General features: G+C 38.5%; 1 protein-coding gene across 3 annotated transcripts in view; it reads left to right on the forward strand.

Annotated features, from left to right (window-relative positions):
* The first annotated feature begins 10 nt into the window (after nt 1-10).
* RETREG1 (reticulophagy regulator 1) overlaps nt 11-18,702 on the forward strand; it is a 59,059-nt gene continuing 40,367 nt past the window's right edge. The window contains exons 1-3 of one of the 3 annotated variants that reach the window (XM_061346705.1): nt 11-267; nt 11,953-12,059; nt 14,091-14,121. In XM_061346705.1, the coding sequence (XP_061202689.1) occupies nt 11-267; nt 11,953-12,059; nt 14,091-14,121 (395 nt within the window). Of the gene's footprint in view, nt 268-7,692; nt 7,730-11,952; nt 12,060-14,090; nt 14,122-18,702 lie in introns of those variants that run through there. The other 2 variants (XM_061346706.1, XM_061346707.1) reach the window with 2 other exon arrangements.

Genomic DNA, 18,702 nt, shown 5'->3' on the forward strand with positions numbered 1-18,702 from the left:
CCACCGAGCTATGGCGAGCGCGGAGCTCCTCGGCGCGGCGCCGGAGTCCGGAGGGGAACGTGGCGGTAACGGGTGGGAGCAGACGGAGGCCGTCGAGGAGCGGGGTGCGGCAGCCCAGGATACGGAGCCGGCCGAGCTGTCAAGCGGGGCCGCGGCTCTGCTGGGGGACACGGGTCTGGCTGTGATCTCCTGCATCGCGGCGGCGCTGAGCTGGGAGCGGCCCCTCCACAGCCTGGGCGGCTTCGTCTGCGCCAACCTGCTCTTCTGGTGAGCCATACCGGACGCGGTGGGGAGCGCAGTAGGAAACCCTCCTCGCAGCAGAGGGAAGCCCCAGCCCGACCTCCCATCGCCGCCCCGCCCGCTGACGGGCGCCTCCCCACCTCTTCCCGCTCCTCCGCGCTGCGCTTGTCCTCTGGGAAGATTGTTTGCCCCCACGGCTTCTCCCGTCCCGGTCCTTTGAGGGGAGCTGACCCACTGCCCCTGCGCATCCACGGGGAGGTCTGGCGTTCCTCTTCACCTGCGCCATCTCTCCTGCGCCCGGCAGCCGCGCTGGCGCACGATATAGCCCTTGGGTTGTGTGCATCTGCGTTACCGGGTTCTTGTGTGCCTCTGTCTGCTCTCCCCTTTTTCTCCCCCTTTCTTACAGTAGCAAGGAGCCGCAGAGGAAGGCTGACCTGGGCGGCTGCGTCACGCCCTGCCGAGAAGTTGCTTTTCTTGTAGCTGAGATGAGCGATGGGCCTGCGTTTCTGTGCGGAGTTTTGAAACCTGAAATTAGGCCTCGAGCCGCAGTCAGCGCTGCGTTTCTGCCGTGGTCCATTACCTCAGAGTTTATTAAGGGTGTGCGTGATTTTCCACATTGGTGGCCTAGTTAGTGGGGACAGCAGGAATGCTGCTGCAGTGCACCAGTTCTATTTCTCGACTAAGCTTTTTCTACTCAGATAGTTTTGTTGGATAAACCCCAGAAATTAGCCTAGGGAAGTGTTCATTGCACTTGTAGCAACTCTTGTTTCTTTCTTTAAGGAAAAAAAAAAGTGTCTTTCTGTGTGAAACTTCTTCAGGACTTTGCCCTGAACTTATGTGTTGGTGATGCCTGTGATTTTTGTTTTCTGATATAAAATGTTGCTGTATGCCTGCTTGCAAAGAGGCGAGTTAATTGCAAACTCCCGTTAGTTCTCTATAGCTCTTAACAGTGTGATGTTTAAACATGAGATTCAAGTCATGGAAAGAGAACTTTCTGAAGCTTTGCGTTGCACAAGAAAATACCTCTATGTAGGTATTTTCAAAATCATTTTATCCTCTTTAATCCCAGAAGCAGTGTGTGTGATGTCTAATTTAGGTTGACTTTTATTATCCACCTTGCTCTTAGGTATCCATCATAAATCCTTTCATGGACAAAGTTACATGGTTTTGCTCTCATTTTCTGCATGCTTTAGAGATCATCTGTTCTTTCAGCAGTTTGGAAGAGTCGTAATGCTTTATGTTTCTTTGCCTCTTGGCTCAGATAAAATTTTCAGGGATAGTGTGATGCAGAAGTGTATTCTGTTAAACAAAGAGTATTGGCTGATTATATAGATATATATGCATAGCTGCTGGGAAACCAGGAAGTTCGCAGTACTGGTGCCAGGGGGTTTTGACAGTTAAAGTCTAACCAGGACATACCTAGAAGCAGGTATGGTGGCCAGCTTTGCAACTGAAGAACAACAGGAAAGATCTTGTTGGCAAACCTGTGAAATCTGATACTTTGAAAATGAAACAGTTGTTTAAGTCTAGTTTCGTGTTTTCTGCTTTGGTGCTGGCATCATAAGCATTTGCAGCACAGTGTGTTTGCTGCTTCTCGTTTCTCGTTTGAGATCCAGCTGGTCAGCCTGGTTTGTGATGACTCAGTCGCTGCTGCTTCAGGACTGTGAACTGCTGTCTGTGAAGTCTCTCAAATGTGGCTTTGTGCTGGCTGGAGCCTAGGATGAAGAAATATTACCCAGCTACTGCTTCATGTCCCTCATCTTTCTTTGTTGTGTGTCTACAAGTATCCCTGTCCCCATGCAGAGGTGGAGTCACTCCCTGTGTGTAGGGCTTCTTACCTCTATGTTTATCTATGTTGAGGTCTGTACTGAACGAGGGGAGAAGTCTCTCCTTAGATCAGCAGTAGTGCTGGTAGATGAGGGAGGAGGCGGTGGTGAAGTTTTAATTTTACAGTTTTCTAGATGTTGGAAAAATAGTGATAGTTCTTTCCTCCCATCCGTTTAATTTTGGTGTTTGTTTTCCGTCATGGTTAGTTTAGTTCTTGTATGTATGTGGTTCAACACACTAAAAACACTTCATGTGTAAACTGTTGCAGTAGGAGCTGCTGAGGGTCAACTGTTTCTCTAGTGTCACAAAATCCTCTGGGCTTTGTGATTTGGCTTTTTTTTTTTTTTTTTTTTCTTGTTTGTTTCAGGGTTTTGTTTGTTTTGTTTGTTTGTTTTTTAATATTCAATTGTAACCTCTTAATCATTTAACCATGTTACTGTATATAAGTGCATCTTCCATGTTTAGTATTGAAATTCTTGTAGGTACAAGAAATTTACTAATTTAATTTTATTGTTTTCTTCATTTTTTAAATATTCCTAACAAATCATCACGGACTATTTAACAAGACTTAAAACAACTAGTTCTTGATCAGGACCTTTTTAGACTAGGCAATACTGCACCATTTTTCATTTCCCTTTGATTCCTAACATAAAGGCTGCACTGAAGTTCAGACCCTGCAAAAGCTGACACCATGTACTTTACTTGACTATTTTGATTGAATGTATCAAATATTAATTATCATACAATTTAGATTTTATATATACTGGCTTATTTAGTGAACTAACATTCCATAAAATTTTATGGAAACAAGGCTGGCAATTAAAGGGGAAAAAAAAAAACCCTGGAGAAGCATTTTTCACTTACACTTCTATTATTTATTCACCATGAACAGTTTTAACCCCCTCCACTCCAAATGATCCCAAATGAAAATCTTCAAAATTACCAAGGGTTAAATATATATCATTTAGCACCTAAGCATTTGAAGTGTGATATGTGTACTAATGTTCTGCTGTAGGTAGTTTACAAACTGAAGTCAAAATACCACAGGAGAAAAAGATTCTCTCTCCTCCCCCCCCCCCCCGCCCCCCTTTACATCTGTAGTACTAAAAAAGTGAATAATTTCCCCAAGAGCAGAGAAACTCTGGACTAATCCTGGATTTTAAGGTAGTATTCCAGCCTAATTACTGCTTTGTGTTTGTATATGGGGAAGAGGGAATAGTGGCAGCTTTTCATTTTGTTCTCCCAGTCTGTCTTCTTGAATATTTCTATGAGGTCAAGAGGACAAGTTTATTTTAGTCATTCCATGCTGTTATGTCTTTTGTAGTTCACAGATACTTGTTTCAGATACATGTTTTATATTTGCAGGTAGATGTTTCAAACATAATACGTTAATGTGTCTTGCAAGTTCATCTATAGATGCATCAGTTGCGCCTATTCACCAGTTTCCAAATGACTGATTTCTATAGGGTTTCTTGGGAAGAGAGGAAAGGCTAAGATGTAACAGACCCTTTCTCTGTTTCTGTATCCTTGTGGAACAAATTTATTGCATTACTCTGTTTGTTATTCTTATTGCTAGCCCAAGTCCGAATTTTTCTTTGAAGATTTTTACATGCTTTTTGATATGCAAATTTCTATGTTACTACAGGTCTATTGTTAACAATGTGACAGTACTGGATGAAAAGATTAACTGATCAGCTCTGGAATACTAGTCTCGTTCCTTGATTTAAACAGTATGCTTAGACAGTATGGTATGCTCTCCAAATATACCATTAAAAATAGTGTCTTTTGTCACTATCTATGCTCAGATTTGGGTTTTTTGTTTGGTCTCAGACCTAATGAATATTTTCATTGTATGAGAGAATAAATCAAGAGCTTTTTAGTGACAGCTTGCAGAGTTTTGGCTGAGATTGGTTTACAGGAATGAAAATTGACATTGTTTAAGAGCCAGACAGTGTTACATAAAAACCTGGACAGTTTACAGCATTTTCCAACCAGTAAGATGAAAACAGGATCAATCAGAAAATAAAACAAATGGGATAATTGAGGAACTGAGGCAAAGCGAGCTTTACTGAGCAATTTAGGACCAAATCCAGTTTAACAACTCTGGAAAATAGAAATGCTGAACAGACGAGAACAGACAAATGGCAGCCTGACTTTGGCTTATTCTGTTTTGCTAATTTTCTGTCTAAAGCAGTTGTTTTAAGAGAGGAGTGATAATTTCTTCATGTATTAATTCAAAATAATGAGACCTTTCAAATAATAAGTAGAATTTTGAGAACAATAGAAGTTTTAGGAGGATATATTATGCTCTGTGGTAGATGTTACAGGACTAATGAGAGCATTAAAGCAAAGGAGATTTAGAGCAGCATGGTAGAGGTGGACTGTTTAACATCAAACTGCTGCCACTGTATGAGAAAATGGGATTAAGATTTCTTCTGTACTTTGCCAGAGCATAGGTTAATTAAGGTCATCTGGTTATGTTTCTGCAAGAATAAAGGAAGCCCCGTTATTTGATGTTACGTGTTTAATTCAAAATAATTTTGACTTTCATGGAAATACCGTCCTATTTTTGCTGACCTAACTGTAGCATTTGATGTCTTGGTATACCCAGAAGTTATATAGTTTAGGTCATTTAAACTTCCTCCTCAGTTTTTCATTTCATATGCCCATCTGAATCCAATGAGTTGTAGCAAATCTGATCCACAAGCCACAAATGTTGAAACATAATTCTAACTGCTGCATTCCCCAAGATGTTTCCATGTAAACAGCGTGAGATAATTTTGCAATGACATTTTATTATTTATTTAATCCCATTTCCCAGACCACCGATATACTTCCAGATTTTTGAGCTTGTAAGCAAATTTCTCTTTGATGATCAACTACAAAGCATTTTAAAGCTCTTAATAGTTTTGCTTGGACAGTTGTACTATTTTCATTTTTATTTAGACTTATAAGTTTAAAATGTTTCTTGAAGTTGGGGTAGAGAGAATAAACAGTTTGAATTTGTGTCCTATGTGGTACTAACTTTAGTTAGAATAGTCCGGCAGCCTTGGCATCTTGCCCTGCAACCTTGCACATAGACCTCCAAGAGAGCTACTGCTTCTGCAGTTGACTATCAAAGTAGTAGTAGTTTAAGTTTGTGGAAATCTGTTTCTTAATGCAAGAGATTTATTTATTGTTCCAAAATATTTATTCCTAATAAGTTCTAGAAGGTTTCCTAAAGAGCTGCCCAGGTTTGGTTTGGTCTGTGCTTTCTGGCTGAATAAATATGATCCTAATCGCTTGAATAAAACCTGACAAATAAACTTCTTGAATAAAAGGTTGATGATTGAATTGTCTTTGTTTTAACAAAGAAAGAATTAAAGACAATACTGCAAGTTTTAGAATAATAATCATGCCTCTTGTTTTTTTTTTTTATTTTTATGTATTTAATGATAGAATTGTTAGTCTTCTGGGAACTATCCAATGCAAAACTCCTTGCTAGTCAGCATATAAGTCACGTGTCAATTGATTTCTGGTTCTTCATTCCATTCTGCTTGAAACATTTTATTAAAAATCTGAGCTATCCTAAGATCTTGAATGGCGTTCTTACTTGGAAAAAATCTTTAAGTGAAAAAGGTGTTTTCTTCCTAGATTATGTCTGTACAAAAGCCTACACTTTTCTCCACTAAACTAAAAGTGACTTTAAACGTATATATTTTAAGAAGCTTTCTATTTCAATATCCCAATATCTTCAGCTAAACAGATATATAGCTGTTTGAGTTCAAGTTGACAGGCACCCAGAGTGGTGGTGTGCATATTATGAAGCTGGATTAACATAAGATGTAGAGTGTTTCTGAAATCAATTTCTTCAATGAATTATGCTTTTTGTAGGGGTGAGGAGGTTTGTTAGACAGAATTTATAAAGTCTTTGTTTATTCTAAAATTTGTGACATCCGATACATAAATATATTTTGTTACATGTAATATGTTTTCCTCTCTGCGACAGGGAATCAGCTTACAACAGTTTTTGTATATTGTTCAGATGTGCAAATAGACAGTTAAATACCATATAAATACAGTAAGTCTCTCAAATTCTATTCTATAAATAGGTTCTATAAAAAAAGCCTGCATAACTTGTTCTGTCTTAAGTGTGTATTTACACTTTTTGTGTAGGGATGGGGAAATGAGTTTTGCACTGTAATTCTTGAACGCATATGCTAATACCTTGGCTCAGACCAAGATGTACTGAAGGAACAACAGGAAAAATACTGAATTACTGAGTTTTGGACTTCAGATGTGTTGAATACTTAAGCATTTGGATTTTAATACTTATATATGCATTTTGATACATACAGAAGCTTAATATGAAAAACCTTTACATCTAAAACCAATTCATATAGTTGTTAATTCACATGATTAATAGGTGTAAAAAGCAGGTTTTGCAAATCTGCTTTGGGGTGTTTTTTCAGTTAGAGTCAAGGTGCTATGTTACCTTTAAGTAAAATACAGTAGAATTTAATATATATTATTGCTTCTTGATTCACAAGAAGGGAAACTAAATGACTGAGCCAGTAATAAGAATACAAGCTTTCTGATACTGCCTTGCAGCATATTTCAGCAGTGTTCTTGAGGAAGTGCATTTAATGCTTAATTTAGAAGAAAACTTACCCTCCTCCCTTTTCCCAGACTTCTTGCTTGAGATGAGCATCAGAATTTGTTTCAACCAGACTGGTGCTGATCACTGCTGCAGTAAGCATGGAAGAGCAGTCTACCTTCAGCTTCAAGGAGGAAACAGTGGCCACCAGGAAACAGTTGTGACCAAATGTTTTCCTTACGTACATACCATCACTGTAGATGTCTGTCTGAAATGTTGTTGGGCAGTTCTCTGTAACAGCAGGAGTAGGCATATCTTTAAAATTAACAGATTTTAAAAAAAACACAACAACACCTGTTAGCAGTTAAGCATTCTCAAAATGCACTAGAAATACTTGTTCTGTACTGGTGAGAGCCATTCTCCATCCAGTTTATGTCATAGCACATGCTTGCTTACATGTGTCTTATGGAAGAAGACTGGTTCTATGGTAAACTATGTCTGGAAGGTGTTCATGGATTTTCACCTCACCATTTAAGAAGGGCACAAGTATATACCGACCTGTGCTATTTAGAACTCCACAAAAATACTCTGAAGAGTTTAGGCTCTGATTTTAAGATGTAAATAAGTGTTTGTTAAGCAGGAGCAAATAAAGGAGCTCTCTAGCCAGAGGAGTTTTAATGTGTTGCTCTTCTACTGTGTTGCTCTTCTACTACGTAGGGACTTGCTTTTGCAATGGGATTTCAGCTGCATTTGTTGTTCCATCTTTTCTTTCAATCTGATCTTCATGGCTCTGGGAACCTTTTCAAAAGATTGGTCTTTTTTAATTATTGTTAGCCAGAGCATGGCTCTTGAACATTTCAGCAAAATACGGAAGTTGCCAAAATACTGAAAAGGTTACATTTGAATTCAGCAACTTCTGAATAGGCAGTAGAGATTAATGGCAATGCATATTTATTTGTGTGATACTAAAAGAAGCATCACTTGCTAAGGAAAGTTACATTATGGGTTTTAAGAAAGTGAATTTGTACTCTAATTGTAGGTAGGAAGAAACAAGGGTGACTGAAATGCTGAAGAGCAGGTAGGAAGGTAGGGTAGCTCTCACTGGAGTTTCAGAATGGTGTACTTTTCTTTCTCCTTACCTCCCCCAACTCCCAAATCTCACATTTGTATGTTGTATTGTATACATGTATTATTTTAATCCTGTGGTACCTCACGATCATTTTTGTGCAGTCCTGTACTGCCTACAGGAGGGTTTCTTGCCCTCGTCATCAAGCTGCCCTGTTAACTGCTGAAGTAATTATATAAAATGCATCATTCTATACATTGTTTTAACCTTTGCTTAAAAAAAAAAATGACACCAAAAAAGAAAAAACCCAAGACAAAAACCAAACCCCCACAACAAAGCCAAAATAAAAAATTCCAACATATCTCTCAAAATACTGCAGAATTTTGAGGGGGGGCAAACTTGCATCTCTGGTAATGGTTTTTACGTCCATGCCACTTGTAGAAGAAATTAAACAATTTAAACTTTGGTCTATTTTGTTTATATCTTAAAAAGTGTAAAAGTTTATTGTGTAAGCATAGCTATCGATTCTTCTATTAAACAGATGTTTTTTGTGCAGTGTACAATGATGTAATTCTGGAGCCTTTCAGTTTTGCTATATATATGTGTGTGTTAGAAATATTTCAGTAAACTTTTTCTTAACAAAGCATGGTGGGGGGAAGCCGTAACTCCTAATTATAAGCAAAAGTACCACTGAAAGTTTTTGTTATTCTGGTCGCTATGCATCGTATTGATAATTCCTGTAAGAATTTTGAATCCTCACACTGTTAGCGTAATAAGTAGTGTTCAAATCCCAGCATGTTGTAGTAACCTTTTGATAAGCTTATGATAGACATATGCTAAAAAGGCCATAAGGGGACCTTAGCAGCTTTTGGCCAGTAAGGGTTTCAAGAACAGGGGTCTCTGGCATATGGCTTGCAAACAGTGTTTCTAATCTATTGCCGGAGCACCTAAGGGCTGACCCACACTGGCTGTGAATGAATTCATATGAGAAAGTCTTTATTGCAAACAACGCAGTCTAAATAAACAGTAACAAGGAAGGGGAGGAAGGAGTGTGACAGCTAATAATATTATAGCATGGAAAGTCCACTCAGAACAATTTAAAGATCTCCAAATAAGTGAAGAACCCTTGTTTGCTGACTACATTAGGTGCTCCAAGTAGATTACAGTTTTTCCCCAAAAGCTATGGAGCAGAAAGAAGATGCTACCTCGTTAATCTTCATTTGCTCCTCCTTGTCCACATCAGTGCAGTGTGCACACAGGTAACAGCTGTGATTGCACCGAAACTAAGAGTATGGTTTAGTTGTGAGCATAAAGTAGGCTAAACATGTTCTGTGTATTCTTTGAAAGATAGGCTAAATCTTCTTAGTAAACATCTGATCTTTAAAAAGTAGTAAAATGTGTGTGTGTGTATGTATGCATATGCCTGCAAGTGCACATAAGTAAATTTCCGTATTGACATATTTCTTTGAAATCATTGAGGACTGGCTAATGGTAGTCCCTAAGATGGGGTATAGTGTTTTGAGTCTATAAAATAGTAATGCACAAGCACCATGAAGAACCTATAGGATAGGCATGGTATTACAACCGCATAAGTTAAAGGTCTGCATTTGTTATAAACTTCTGATGCCTAGTTGTATGAAAAAGTCATAATTTGAATTTTTTATACAGTGTCACATCTCTCTCCTTGTCCCCCATTATCAGTAAGTTAAATAGTTAAATGAGTAGGCTAAACAAAGTCTTCAATGCAGTTGAATTTAATCCTTAAACAGAATCAAGCATTTTTAATGCTGAAGATTATTATCAAGAAAAATAGTGGAACAACATGCTGCAAAGCTGTTAGGAGTTTTGATTTAATGAGTTATGCTTGGGCAGCTTTGAAAGAGCCTACCTTGTATCACTTTTCTCTACACATCTCTATTGTATGAAGATCGGCTGAGCAAGTTGGGGCCATTTAGCCTTGAGAAGACTGTGTGGATAACTCATAGCAGCCTTCCAGTATCTGAAGAGGGCCTACAAGGATACTATGGAGAGACTCTTCATTAGGGACTATAATGATAGGACAAAAAGTAATGGGTTTAAACTTGAACAGGGTAAGTTCAGGTTAGATATAAGAAAGAAGTTCTTTAATGTGAGAGTGGTGAGGCACTGAAACAGGCTTCCCAAAGAGGTTGTTCATGTTCCATCCCTGGCACTGTTCAAGGCCAGGTTGGATGGAGTCTTGGGTGACATGGTTTAGTGTGAGGTGTCCCTGACCCTGGCAGGAGAGTTGGAACTTGACGATCTTAAGGTCCCTTCCAACCCTAACTATTCTATTGGTTTTCTTGAGCTGGCTGAAATTATAGAGAGGTATGGATTTGTCATGGTTTAAGCTGAGCTGTAACTCAGGACCATGAAGCTGTTTGCTCACTCCCCCCCCCCCCTTCCTCCCCCTGCTCCCAGAGGGATAGGGAGGAGAATTGAAAAAATGTAACTCCCATGGGTTGAGATAAGGACAGTCCAGTATATATAGGTATAACACAAAACCACTGCTGCTACCACCAATAATAATAATGATAAGGGAAATAACAAGGGAAGAGAATACAACCTTGGTTGTATTGAATGGTACGGAATACCTCTTTGGTTAGTTTGGGTCAGGTGTACTGTCTCTGCTTCCTCCTAGCTTCCCCTCCTCCTTGGCAGATCATGAGACTCAGAAAGTCCTTGCTCAGACTAAACATTACTTAGCAACAACTGAAAACATTGGTGTTATCAGCGCTGTTCCCAGGCTGAAAGTAAAAAACACAGCACTGCACCAGCTACTAAGAAGGAGAAAAATGACTGCTACTGCTGGACCCAGGGCAAGTTTTCTCTTTTGTTTGTTTGTTTTTTTTTTTTTTATAGACTAGTCTTATAATTCAAACTGCACAGATATAAACCCCCCTTATATTCAGGAAAACCTTTCAGAGTGAGCTTATGTGTTCATATTGGAAATCATGTCCTCGTCTGCTCAGGGTGATCAGGCATTATGAGTTTGTGGTAAATGTGGAAATCAGTGGCACAGACATTTTCTTTGAGGCAGTCTTGGATTTTGAAGATTGCAAGGAATACTGGAGCAGTTTTCCAAAACTGCAGTTGTGTCTGGAACTTGGTAGGAACATCTAAAAGTCAATTTTGTTTACAGAAGTCCAAGTATGCTCAAAGCATGTCTGCTGGCTTCCTCCAGTGGCAATGCTTGCTACTCCTTTTCGCTTTCCTCCCTTTTTTGCAGAAAAACTCTGCAGCAGCAACTAGCTGTGTGGCCAGTTGCCCTGTTTCCAAATCTGAGGGGTTTCTTGGAAACCTCACAGCTTTGTATGATTTTGTCTCTGTTGGTATTCTCATTTGATGCACTGGCTTGAACAGTGGCTTCTTACTGGTGTTGGTTATCCTCAATTTTATTTTATTTTTTTGTTTTTGCTTTTACCTTGAAAAGATACTGATTTGCTCATCTGTATTGAGATCTCTGATTTAAAGCGTTTGAGACAATCTATAAAAAAGCTGAAGTATTTTAAATTTAATTGAATTTTAATACTTTTATATTTCACAGCCTTTTTTGTGAGTTATTTGTCAGTAAAACAGAAGAGGTAATCTCTGAACACACGTGGATAGCAGGGTCAGTAGTGGATAAAATTATAAATCATACAATCTGAGTGTTGGTCTGTTAGACTTAACATGTTCTAAATGTGGATGTAATGAAAAACAAAATTCACAAAAGCTCATTATAAAGACCAGGTTGAGTATTATACCATGAATGATACAGTTTTACCTCATCTTTGCATTTGTAAGAATAATTTGTATAAAAATCTAGTGTGAATTTAAGCCCTATAGGAAACAAGAGAAAATGTCTAACCTTTTTTGCATGTATTATGCCAAGATTATTTATGTTAATAAAGTCATAGTTAATTTAAAAAGTAATGGTTCTTATGAAGAATTAAAATATTTTGGTTTGCTTGCTTCCTTTGTGCCTAGATAAAAGTATGGACAAAATGTACTACAAGCTCTAATGTATATTCCGTAATTGTATCTTTAAATGAGACTATGTTGTCCTTAGAGCTCTCCATATTTCCTTCCTGTGGAAAGACTGTTGGGAAAAACTAAATTCAATTAACATAATTTCAGTCTGGTTTTGTCTCTTAATGTTTCAGTACTAGTAGCTGCTGTCAGTTTGTATATGCTCCCAATAAGTCTGAAAGTATTCACCGTTTGTTTCTTCTTGACATTCTAGGTTTGTTGCACTGACCACTTGGAGAGTGTATCATATGATTTCTCTTATAATGCTTGGAGTGCTAGTTCTTCAGATAATAAAGGAGTTGATATTCTCAAGGAAGAAAGGTAAGGCATTATACTGGTAGAGTTCCTTGCTTAAACACCTGCAATTCAGAGCATGTTAGTTCATTACTAAATCCACTTCAGTATTATGCTTATTGTAAAATACTAGCTAATTTCAGAGAGGTTATATATCTGTGATGATCTGTGACCATTTTCAATGAAGTTTTGCTATATTTTATAGAAAGGGCATTAGGAAATTTGTTTTTACGTGACTATAAGTGGTGTCAGTCATTCTTGTTTCTTAAGTGCTTAGTTTGAAAATACATTATTTTCTAAAATACAAAGTTTACCTAAGCATTTTAGAACATCAAAGTGCTTTACTGTCAGAGTGGTGAGGCACTGGCACAGGCTGCCTGAGGAAGTGATAAATGCTCCATCCTTGGAAGTGTTCAAGTCCAGCTTTGATGGGGCTTTGAGGGACCTGGTCTAGTGGAAGGTGTCCCTACCATGGCAGGGGGCTAGAACTAGATGATGTTTAAGGTCTCTTTCAACCCTAACCAGTCTATAATTCATACTTCTTCTGACATTACTTTAATCACGTCATTGTTGGAAGGTTTCAGACACCCAATATAACCTCTCAGCGTTGTTGAAATAAGTGAGCAGTATTTTTTTTATTACTTCACGTAATGTTTAGTTTCCAGCATGTATTTATAAATGTCTTATGTAAATTCAAAAAAGTTTGAAAGGGATTTTGAATTTGTTGGCTGGGATGGTTGTTTTTGGTTTGGTTTGGGTTTATTGTTTTGGGATTTGTTTGGTTTTTTTCTTTGGTTGGATTTTTTTTCTGGGTGGGATTTTTTTGTTTTGCTTGTCCTGTACTTCATTATCAATCTTGCAAATTCTGGGGTAAAATGCCTGTCATCAGTCTGTAATTTTCATTATCAGGAATATTTTTAAAGTAAGTGTCTTACTTTGCTTTTGTTTGATGTTGAACTGTGATGCCAAGTGTCTGAAAAATCACCTTAATATAGTACAAAAGCAGGAAATAGGTGCCGCAGAAGTCTGATATGCCACTTTGAGGTACTACCACATAATTTCTGACTGCTAAATCCTATTGTACCCTCTAAGTTATAGCAGTTATTTGCAACCTTTTCTGAAGCATGGTTTATTTTCATTGCTTTCTCTGGAGTCTTCATTACCATTCTGTTTCCTGCCTAAGCATTACAAGCTTAGCAGAATTTGATTTTTAAGCTCTGTGTTGTGTAAATCACCACTAATGTTGAAACACCTAACTAGTTGGACAGTGGTGATTTGTATAAATTCTCTTAGCTGTAACTACTAGTATTTTTGTATTGACCAAATCCAAGATACATCAATATTGACCAAGCTAAGAGAATAAGAATACCATCCTATATTCATTTGTGTTTCACTAGCATTTCTGTGGGATTATTTAACCAGTTATCATAGAGATGAGGCTAGGAAGACCTCTATTTCCCAGTTTACAGAACAAGATTATTTTACTATAGTTAACTTTTTTATTGCATTATTGCCTTTGATGGCATTATACACAGTGTTCAAGAACAGTCAGATTCTTGAAGTAATTCTGTAGAAATCTTTGGGTAGTGTCTTGAAATCAATGATGTGCCACTCCAAAAAGCAGGGAAAAAAGAAAGAAGGCAGAAAACCAAAAAGAAATTCTTCCCACTATAACACTTACGTGTAGCTTCTTCACACTTCCAACCGACCACTAGATGGCAAGACTATTACAGATTCATAAGGAATGTAGAAAGTGTTTGTCAGTTTAGCTCTGAAGTGTGAGTTATGTTGGTTATCTTTGTCTTCCCTGTGAAAGTGTAGCAGTATAAGACACTGATCTTTTTTTTTTCATTTACATTTTTAACTGGTATTTTCAGTTTACAAAAAGCAATTCAGGAAGTGTTACTCTAAGTCAATATACTCTTCATATTTTGACTGTTACAGAGACTTGTTACTCATTTTGTCCCAAATTTGAATATTCTGTATGAATAAAGAAAAAAAATACTACCGTTTCTCTTTTAGTGCATTATTTTTCATCTTACATTCCCACAATTGCAGGTGCGCAGCTTTGGAGGATCATCACAGGCAAGTAGGTACATTATCTTAAATATATTGGTTATTTCACATCTTATTTTTCATCGTTAGTCTGGATTTAAGAAATAGTGTATTTTCCTTTTGTTAAAATAGAACTCAGTTATTTAGACTTTATTTTTTCTAAGTATCAAAATATTTTCAGAAATGCTTTTTCTCACAGTGGGGTTATCATGCTTTGTGTTTTCTGGGAATTGGTGTTTTCTTTTAAGTTGGTTATTAGGGAAAAATACTGTGTTGGTTGAGGTAACTTTCTGTCAGAACATTGTTATACCAGTGCTCTTTAGAAGTAAGAAAATCTGCTGGCATTTCCTTTTATCTCTGTAGTAGCCAACAAGTAGTTGATCATTATAATTTCAAACAAATATTAGTTGATAGCCATGGGAATAGAAATTAATAATTGTGAAGTCTGTTGACTTGCCATTGGGCCGTCTCAGACCACAACAAATCATAGTGTAGAGAATGTAATTGATATAATTTGCAATATAAACAATGTCTCTAAATGGTTTACAGACAGGGCAGTTTTTTGAATGAAAGATTGTATATTTAAAGCATTATTCTTCTAAAAAGCTCACCAGGAATTACTGAATATCTGACGTCATTCAGAGGTGTATCCTTTAGTACACTACTATATTACACTCTGACACTGGAGAACCAGTAATGCGGAGTTGGAAAGGGAAGATACAGGTTTTTGTTTTCTGCTTAGAGATTCATACTGATATTGTGGCAATTACAGAAACCAGTTCACATATGCAGTCCTTCCTGAGCATCTTCAGGCTTTCTTACAAACCTGAAGTGAAGCTGTATGGAACTGATGACAGGTTAGTTCATGAACTGGACAGCATAAAATGGTTCTTTTACCATAGCTAGTGCTATCTGTATTTTTGTAGACCTCAAGTCTATGCAGATGTTTAACTGAGAAGTCATTACTGTGACACAATAGATTGTGATCTGTGTTTCATTCTTTCCTCGTGTTCTTCGTGAGAGAAATTTACATTTAGCTTACTATCTTTTGGGGTTTTGACATCTGAATTTACTTGTCTGTTTACATTTGAAAGAGGAAGGAAAAAAAAAACCAAATTGCTTGTGGATTGGAAGGAAACAAGAATAATTCTACAGTTTGAGGTGTCCAGAGTCTTGGCCCGGACTTTGCTGTTTTGTGGGAAATGAATACTGAGAGTGGAAAAGAGAATTTGATAAGCTCACTGTAAACTGTACCATTGGATAATAAAGTGCAAGTGTTGGATGTTTCTGTGTAAAATAGTTTGGAATGGTAAGAACACAGAGTCAATCCATAAGTCCATCTAGTCCAGTATCTGTCCTCTGAAGGCTGACCGCCAGAAGTAGGCCTTGGGCATAAAAGTGGGACAAGCTTGCTAAGGTGCTTCTAAATGGTGTACTTTCCCAGCCTCCAGCAGCTTCCAGTAGAAAGACTTGCGGAGAAGGGCTTGGGGGTGCTGGTCAATGAGAAAATGAACATGAGCCAGCAGTGTGCGCTTGCAGACCACAAAGCCAACCGTATCCTGGGCTGCATCAAAAGGAGTGTGACCAGCAGGTCAAAGGAGGTGATCCTGCCCCTTTATTCTGCTCTTATGAGACCTCACTTGGAGTATTGTGTGCAGTTCTGGTGTCCTCAACATAAAAAGGACATGGACCTGTTGGAACAAGTCCAGGGGAGGGGCACGAGAATGGTCAGGGGACTGGAGCACCTCCCATATGAAGATCAGCTGAGAAAGTTGGGACTGTTCAGCCCAGAGAAGAGAAGGCTGCGTGGAGACCTCATAGCAGCCTTCCAGTATCTGAAGGGGGCATATAGGGATGCTGGGGATGGACTCTTCATTAGGGACTGTAGTGACAGGACAGGGGGTAATGGTTTAAAACTTAAACAGGGGAAGTTTAGATTGGATATAAGGAGGAAATTCTTTCCTGTTAGGGTGGTGAGGCACTGGAATAGGTTGTCCAGGGAGGTTGTGAATGCTCCATCCCTGGCAGTGTTCAGGGCCAGGTTAGACGAGGCCTTGGGTGATATGGTTTAGTGCCAGGTATCCCTGCCGTGGCAGGGGGGTTGGAACTTGATGATCTTAAGGTCCTTTCCAACCCTAACTATTCTATGATTATATGTCTTCCCCAAAACCTCCACCCCACCCCCTGCGGAAGCTATTCTAAGTGGGCTTTTTTACGGATTTACCTCTTTTTGTTCTTACAAACTTGTGCTATTTGCAACATCCCAGAGCAAAGATACCCACAGCTGAACTGTGTGTTTTGTGTACTCAGCCTTGTGGGTTTTTACTGCCGTATAATAGTTTCTTAATCACTTTCTACCTTGTTGGAAGAAATTGTGAGCAATCACTCTCTATTAATATTCTCCAGCATCAATTATATTGGGTTGCTTTTTTAAGTCCAGATTATGATCCTGAGTAGAAAACTTCATGTTAAAGCCCAGGTGACTCTAAGATTTTGTTGTATATTTTTTTTTACATTGTGAATCTTTTCACATTTCATTTGCCTTTTTGCGAGCAAATAACTTAATATTTGGTTAAAGTTCTGCAATTCCTTGCAGTCGTTCTCCATCTTTACCAGAAAATTTCCTTTCATGACTTCTGAGTTTCTGTAATTTGATGGGAGACCATGTTAAAAGTCTTCCCAGAAATCCAGGTGTATTTTTATGGAGATCAGTGTTCCATCTACAAGCTGGTTGGCTCTCTGAAAGCCCAGAAGGTTTCTGGTAGCATGGCCTTTACAGCATAGCACAGGACAGGCATGCGTGTCCTTTAGTAGGTTTCCTGACAGTTTGCACAGAGTGGAGACGAGTCTTTACTGTTTTGCAGCTCTTGCATACCTTCTCTATAAATAGATGTTGCTTTAGACATTTCACAGTCCTCTGGTGTTAAGGCAGCTTTAAGAGAGGTTATTTAACATAAATGAAACTTCAGCTCCTGCACCCTGACTTTCATTTAGAACTGTTGTAAGTTCACGTAAAGAGTTTGCATTTGTTTGCATTGTGGGTGGGTTTTTATTTCTTCTTCTTTTCTGAATCCTAGCATAAATATGCCTGTTGATTGTGTTGAAATTAGAAGAACTGTTGTAAGATGCAGAGGCTGGGTGATTTGCTTGCACCCATACTCAAGATTGGATATGAAAAACTGGTTTCATGTTGTCTTATACAAGCAAGCTGTATCAAATGTATCCCCATACTGTCTGTTTACAAAAAAAAAAAAAAAAAACCACTACCCAGCAGTGAATCACGTGTTCATAAATAACATACACAGAAAAAAACATAGTAGATCTGTGGTACTTTGAATGTGAGGCAGTACCTATTCTAATAAATTAAACGTGTTTGTGATCATTCTCTGGCATCAGGGCCCACAGGTACAAAAGAAAATCTGTGTCTGTAGCATTTAACTGCCTTATGGTCCATGCAGAATGGCCCTGTGCAGGCTGGAAAGGATTTCCTGGTCTGTGCCAACTCTGAAACTGTGTTGTGTTGTTGTTTGGGAAAGTGCTAGTTAGCATGTGCCAGAACTGTGCCAAGAGCTATTTTAATGGTTTGACTACATAAATCATAGAATCATAGAATAGTTAGGGTTAGAAAGGACCTTAAGATCATCAAGTTCCAACCCCCTGCCATGGGCAGGGACACCTTGCTCTAAACCATATCACCCAAGGCCTCGTCCAGCCTGGCCTTGAACACTGCCAGGGATGGAGCATTCACAACCTCCCTGGGTTCTAGTGCCCCACAGCATTGCCACACACATTACCTTCCTTAAAAATGATAACAACTCTTAAAGGAGCACTGGAGGTCACTTGTTAAAACTTGTTAAATTATTCTTTTCTTTATAAAGCTGTCTTATTTCTTCCTATCCTAGCAAGGTTTCTTTGAAACCTTCCTAGGGAACTACATCCATTATTGGGTGAGCAGGTGCTATATCCTGTTGTGAGAGATCAGCTTCAAATTCAGGTTGTAACTTTCCAAGACTCAAATTCATCTTTTGACCTAGATAAATTCCACACTTGCATCAGCTTTTCTATAGATGTTTATGTGCATTGCAGTGGTTAGTACGCTCTGAAGAACAGCTCCTGTACTACCACCACTCAGAGCTTGATGGACTTATACAATGTGAGGTTATTGTTTTTTTCCAAGAAAAAACCTCTTTTGTGTCTAAACATAGCTCTATAATGCACTTGTGCAGAATTATTCTTAAAATGACACTGGCAGCAATGGAAAAACCTCTTCATGTTATCACTGCAGATAAGCAAGACAATTCCCCCTTTCATCTAATTACCATGCTTCATTTATTATATCTGAGGCTTTGAGTATCTCTGTTGCGTATCCTTCACTTCTGGATTTGCTTAAGACAATCTGCAAGTCATTTGCCTAAAGATTTATGACATCATCTTTCTAGTCTTATTTTGTGTTCAATGGAGGAAGAGTTGAAATGCTTTGTGAGGTATGTAACATGATTCATTTTGTCCTAAATGAAATGTCTGTAGCCTGGTCAGGTACATTGTACCTTAGTGGTGACACATTGTTTCCTTTGAATATATACAGTAAGTCTAGGTGGTGAGAAGAGTAATTACT

The sequence above is a fragment of the Neopsephotus bourkii genome, unplaced genomic scaffold (assembly GCF_033783945.1).
Source record: "Neopsephotus bourkii isolate Nb327-2 ecotype Australia unplaced genomic scaffold, CSIRO-AGI_Nbou_v1 NB_272, whole genome shotgun sequence".
Taxonomy (NCBI): domain Eukaryota; kingdom Metazoa; phylum Chordata; class Aves; order Psittaciformes; family Psittacidae; genus Neopsephotus; species Neopsephotus bourkii.